The 7,042-nt window shown below is 33.8% G+C and overlaps 1 protein-coding gene across 1 annotated transcript in view; it reads left to right on the forward strand.

The window, feature by feature from the left end:
* Positions 1-6,255, forward strand: part of KCNQ3 (potassium voltage-gated channel subfamily Q member 3) — a 73,684-nt gene extending 67,429 nt beyond the window's left edge. Inside the window, exons 12-15 of the mRNA XM_075271946.1 lie at positions 3,330-3,461; positions 3,615-3,725; positions 4,128-4,206; positions 5,241-6,255. Coding sequence (XP_075128047.1) covers positions 3,330-3,461; positions 3,615-3,725; positions 4,128-4,206; positions 5,241-5,963 — 1,045 coding nt within the window. The 3' untranslated portion in view covers positions 5,964-6,255. The remainder of the gene's footprint in view (positions 1-3,329; positions 3,462-3,614; positions 3,726-4,127; positions 4,207-5,240) is intronic.
* The last annotated feature ends 787 nt before the right edge of the window (positions 6,256-7,042 follow it).

The following is a 7,042-nucleotide window of genomic DNA, read 5'->3' on the forward strand; positions in this document are numbered from 1 at the left end:
CTATGTACAAGAATATAACTACTATAATACTGCTCCTATGTACAAGAATATAACTACTATAATACTGCTCCTATGTACAAGAATATAACTACTATAATACTGCCCCCTATGTACAAGAATATAACTACTATAATACTGCTCCTATGTACAAGAATATAACTACTATAATACCACTCCTATGTATAAGAATATAACTACTATAATACTACTCCTATATACAAGAATATAACTACTATAATACTGCTCCTATGTACAAGAATATAACTACTATAATACCGCTCCTATGTACAAGAATATAACTACTATAGTACTGCTCCTATGTACAAGAATATAACTACTATAATACTGCTCCTATGTACAAGAATATAACTACTATAATACTACCTCCTATGTACAAGAATATAACTACTATAATTCTGCTCCTATGTACAAGAATATAACTACTATAATACTACCTCCTATGTACAAGAATATAACTACTATAATACTACACCTATGTACAAGAATATAACTACTATAATACCACTCCTATGTATAAGAATATAACTACTATAATACTACTCCCATGTACAAGAATATAACTACTATAATAGTGCTCCTATGTACAAGAATATAACTACTATAATACTACTCCTATGTACAAGAATATAACTACTATAATACTACTCCTATGTACAAGAATATAACTACTATAATACTGCCCCTGTGTACAAGAATATAACTACTATAATACTACTCCTATGTACAAGAATATAACTACTATAATACTGCTCCTATGTACAAGAATATAACTACTATAATACCTCCTATGTACAAGAATATAACTACTATAATACCACTCCTATGTACAAGAATATAACTACTATAATACCACTCCTATGTATAAGAATATAACTACTATAATACTACTCCCATGTACAAGAATATAACTACTATAATACTGCTCCTATGTACAAGAATATAACTACTATAATACTACTCCTATGTACAAGAATATAACTACTATAATACTGCCTCCTATGTATAAGAATATAACTACTATAATACTACTCCTATGTACAAGAATATAACTACTATAATACTGCTCCTATGTACAAGAATATAACTACTATAATACTGCCCCCTATGTACAAGAATATAACTACTATAATACTGCTCCTATGTACAATAATATAACTACTATAATAATACTCCTATGTACAAGAATATAACTACTGTAATACTGCTCCTATGTATAAGAATATAACTACTATAATACCACTCCTATGTATAAGAATATAACTACTATAATACTACTCCCATGTACAAGAATATAACTACTATAATACTGCTCCTATGTACAAGAATATAACTACTATAATACTACTCCTATGTACAAGAATATAACTACTATAATACTGCCCCCTATGTACAAGAATATAACTACTATAATACTGCTCCTATGTACAAGAATATAACTACTATAATACTGCCCCCTATGTACAAGAATATAACTACTATAATACTGCTCCTATGTACAAGAATATAACTACTATAATACCACTCCTATGTATAAGAATATAACTACTATAATACTACTCCTATGTATAAGAATATAACTACTATAATACTACTCCTATGTACAAGAATATAACTACTATAATACTGCTCCTATGTACAAGAATATAACTACTATAATACTGCCCCCTATGTACAAGAATATAACTACTATAATACTACTCCTATGTACAAGAATATAACTACTATAATACTGCCCCTGTGTACAAGAATATAACTACTATAATACTACTCCTATGTACAAGAATATAACTACTATAATACTGCTCCTATGTACAAGAATATAACTACTATAATACTGCCCCCTATGTACAAGAATATAACTACTATAATACTGCTCCTATGTACAAGAATATAACTACTATAATACCACTCCTATGTATAAGAATATAACTACTATAATACTACTCCTATGTATAAGAATATAACTACTATAATACTACTCCTATGTACAAGAATATAACTACTATAATACTGCTCCTATGTACAAGAATATAACTACTATAATACTGCCCCCTATGTACAAGAATATAACTACTATAATACTACTCCTATGTACAAGAATATAACTACTATAATACTGCCCCCTATGTACAAGAATATAACTACTATAATACTGCTCCTATGTACAAGAATATAACTACTATAATACCACTCCTATGTACAAGAATATAACTACTATAATACTACCTCCTATGTACAAGAATATAACTACTATAATACTACTCCTATGTACAAGAATATAACTACTATAATACTGCCCCCTATGCACAAGAATATAACTACTATAATACTGCTCCTATGTACAAGAATATAACTACTATAATACTACTCCTATGTACAAGAATATAACTACTATAATACTGCTCCTATGTACAAGAATATAACTACTATAATACTGCTCCTATGTACAAGAATATAACTACTATAATACTACCTCCTATGTACAAGAATATAACTACTATAATACTACTCCTATGTACAAGAATATAACTACTATAATACTGCCCCCTATGCACAAGAATATAACTACTATAATACTGCTCCTATGTACAAGAATATAACTACTATAATACCACTCCTATGTATAAGAATATAACTACTATAATACTGCTCCTATGTACAAGAATATAACTACTATAATACTGCTCCTATGTACAAGAATATAACTACTATAATACTGCTCCTATGTACAAGAATATAACTACTATAATACTGCTCCTATGTACAAGAATATAACTACTATAATACTACTCCTATGTACAAGAATATAACTACTATAATACTGCTCCTATGTACAAGAATATAACTACTATAATACTGCCCCCTATGTACAAGAATATAACTACTATAATATTACCTCCTATGTACAAGAATATAACTACTATAATACTGCTCCTATGTACAAGAATATAACTACTATAATACTACTCCTATGTACAAGAATATAACTACTATAATACTACTCCTATATACAAGAATATAACTACTATAATACTGCCCCCTATGTACAAGAATATAACTACTATAATGCTACCTCCTATGTACAAGAATATAACTACTATAATACTACTCCTATGTACAAGAATATAACTACTATAATACTACTCCTATGTACAAGAATATAACTACTATAATACTACTCCTATGTACAAGAATATAACTACTATAATACTGCCCCCTATGTACAAGAATATAACAATGGGCTATATGTTCTTTGCAAAGTTAAACTAATATGAAATATCTTACAAGTAACTTTGTCTCGCGTGCAGAATACTTCAATTTCTTTTACGTAAAAAAAAATTTAAGGAGACGCTGAGGCCTTACGATGTGAAGGATGTGATTGAGCAATATTCTGCAGGCCACTTGGACATGCTCGCACGGATTAAATACCTCCAGTCAAGGTAGGCGTAAAGTTCAGGTTTTTGCCTTTTGCTTGGTTACATAATATTTATATTCTTCCTTTTATGTTTTTCTAGTTTTTGGTTTTACCAGTGCTGGTTACATTGTATCATCAGGCCCCGATACTTGGTTACCGATTTTTATTTTTTCCTCAGAATAGACATGGTCTTTGCTCCAGGTCCTCTTTCTACCCCCAAACATAAGAAGTCCCAGAAAGGAATGGGGGGTCCTGGTGGATACGGGTACCCCTCCCAACAGTCTCCAAGGTAATGGAAGACCAATGTTGGTTGGCTATTGTAAATATTTTTTTTAAATAATGTTCATTTTTGCAAAGGTTAACCAAATATTCCGGTTTCTATAGAGGACTCTTGTCAAATCAAGTACCAAAGGAAAAGCCCAGCAGGTCACACTGTTCACCTCTATGTTTTTTTTTCCATTGACTTCTTTTGAGGTCCTCGGTTCTCTGCTGACCCCTCATACCAGTTGATTGCGTTATGGTTGTGACTATTATTGTAGACTTTTTGGAAAGTGGGTGGAGGGGGAGGTAGACCCCAAGATTTTGTCTTCAGAGGGGCAAACTAACACCATGATTGGGGGGTTGTGTTGAATCTTTTCTATGGGCCCCTTGTTCTTCTTTGCATACCACTACTTCTACTTTATCTTTCTAGGCATGAGCCCTATGGGACCAAAGCTTCAGATTTTGAAGACCAAAGCATGATGGGAAAATTTGTGAAAGTCGAGAGACAGGTATGGTATCGTATCGGGAAATTTTACGATTTTCCTGTATAAATAAACATTTTACTGAAATGTTCCTGCGCCTTGTTTGTCTGCAGGAGTTTAGCTATGGGGCGTCGGGGGACTGAGATAAGGTTACAGTGTAAAGCATGGTGGAGAGAAACAGACTTTTTTTAGACTTAAAATGTGTCGCCAGAAAATTACTATTATCTAAACCAATTTTTTTTATTTAAAAAAATATTTTTAAAGTAATTTTGATACTTGAGTTAAATTTTCCATGTCAGTATATATAGTTTTGTTTTTTTCTATTTCTAGAAAATTCCTGGAATTTTCACTCTGGCCACTAAGCTTAAAAATAGAATAAGAATTGCCAATTCTGTAGGTGGGGGGGCTTCATTAGCAGCAGCTAATTTACACTATTGACAGGATTTCAGTAGACGATAACCCCTCTATAGATAACACCACTGACCCATGATCACATCCAATACTAACAATAGATGATGTCATAACTTATCCCCTCCCCCTCCTTGCACAGAGCATGCCTAGAAAACTCTCCCATAGACCTTCCTATGGCCAGGACTATGCTGTAAAGCAGATCACTAAATGCTGTTAAAAGAGTAGAGGAGAAGCTCAATGGCCGCCCCCATAATTATGAACAGAAAATAGAATAAATTTTTTTTTAAATATAAATAGATTATAATTTTTTTTTATAAATTTTGCAATTTTTTTAATAAATTAAATAATAATAAATTGAATTCATAAATTAATATTGTATTAATTAATTAATTAATTAATAATTTGAATTTACGTATTCATTAAAGTAAATAAAATACTTATACATTTATTTATTAATAAATAAATCTGGACTTACTGATTTGTCTCTTAGTAGAATGCAGAATATTTTGGACTTTTGGTGCTCGGCGGGATGACTCCTTTTACAACCAATCTCTAATATCTTTATAAAATTTAGCTTACAGTTGACTTCCATACCGATGACTTCCATATTTGATGACCAGTTTTTGCTTATTTTTGATATTTTTTACCAGGTCCAAGATATGGAAAAGAAATTAGACTTTTTGGTTGATATGCACATGCAGCATATGGACCAGCTACAGGTTCAGGTAACGGAGTACTACCCACTTAGAGAATCCCAAGTGGAAGAGGAAGGAGAGGAGAGCAGATATTCGGAAGTCGGTAGGGTGGTTTATAACTATACCGAGTCCTGCACCCATGGCAATCCCTACGACATGCACCAAGTTTCTTTCAATAAGTTGGATCAGTATGGGTTCTTCGAGAACTACCCCGTGGAATTTTCTGCCCCCATGCCTTTTAACGGCGACACCTGCTCCAGGAGGACCATGACCTCCTCGCCCAATTATACAGAACGCCCAACAGTTTTGCCTATTCAGACTTTGATAGACACTCGGGTTGACTTTCGACATGAGAGAGGAATCTCGAGTCCGTATGGTGAGAGGGTCTCCCCGATACACAGAAGAAGTTTCACGAGAGACAGCGACACCCCCCTATCTCTTCTCTCGGTCAACCATGACGAACTTCAGAGATCTCCGAGCGGTTTCAGCATTTCCCAAGAAAAAGAAGACTTTAATTTCGGCCCCAATGGCTCAACGTGGATGAGAGATAAACGTTACTTGGCGGAAGGTGAAACGGATACAGACACGGACCCATTCACACCTAGCGGCCCCATGACTTTGTCGTCGACGGGAGACGGTATTTCAGATTCGGCATGGACACCTTCGAAACCTGTTTAGATCCAGGAGGCCCGGGAGGGGACATGACCTTTTTCGTACGATGTACTAAATCTTTGTATAAGTCACGACACACTTTCCAAAGTCGAATAGTTGAGGAAGAGGAAATCACCACCAACGGCTGAATATGATGCATGCTTATCTTCGTAGTCATGGCATCATCTCACATCAATTCTATCACTTTTACTTTCTTGCTCTTCACGAAAAATGAAACAGCATTTAGATTCCAGCATGACTTGCATGTATTTACATGATATAAATGTAAAAAAAAAAAATTCTATTTTATATTTTGTAACAATATGGCACATACCTAACCCATGGGTGGATCTATGCAGAAGGAAACTCAGATGTAAGCGTTCATTTTCCATCTCATGAGATTTTAGTTGTGGTGTTCGTCATGACTTGATTTTAGGATTTTTTTAGCTTTTTTTTTGTTCACGGTGCTTGTAATACCCAGATTTCTTTAATCCATTGGCCTCATGCGCCCTCTTGCAACTTGGATCAAGCACATTGCTTTATCATTTTTCCCAATTCTCTTCACTTTCCTTCTAATAGGGCGATCAGAGAAGGAATCGGTTTGTAGGATGGAACGTTCCAGAATTTGTATCCGTTGTTCCAATGCACCTAAGATTAAAGTAAATCCAATTTCATAATTAAATAGTATCGATAAAGGTAAGAAACTTTGTAATAGATAGTATTAAGGAAATCTGTTTCCTTCTCCTTTTATCAGGCTGAGTTCCTTGTTACATAGAAGTCTATGGAGAGGTGAAAAGGGAGAAGGAGACACATTTCTTTAATAAGATATATTACAAAGTTACTGTCTATTTGTGAAAAGCCGTTTTAGAACTGGAGGTCCACTTTAAACATTTTGTACAGTATTCAGTGCCTGTGTGGGCCTATAGACCTCTATGGTTAATGTTAATACTACAATAATCTACATTTGAGGTAGGCAGACCTTGGCGGAAACGGTTAGCCTCCTGACCCTTCCATAATGGCAGCTATTGGGTAACTGGAGGATTTGAAATTTGGATTTCACCATGTCCTGTCCTTTTCATCTCATAAACTGACACCAGAGGGGGCGT

This window comes from Leptodactylus fuscus, chromosome 4, assembly GCF_031893055.1.
Source record: "Leptodactylus fuscus isolate aLepFus1 chromosome 4, aLepFus1.hap2, whole genome shotgun sequence".
In the NCBI taxonomy this organism is placed as follows: domain Eukaryota; kingdom Metazoa; phylum Chordata; class Amphibia; order Anura; family Leptodactylidae; genus Leptodactylus; species Leptodactylus fuscus.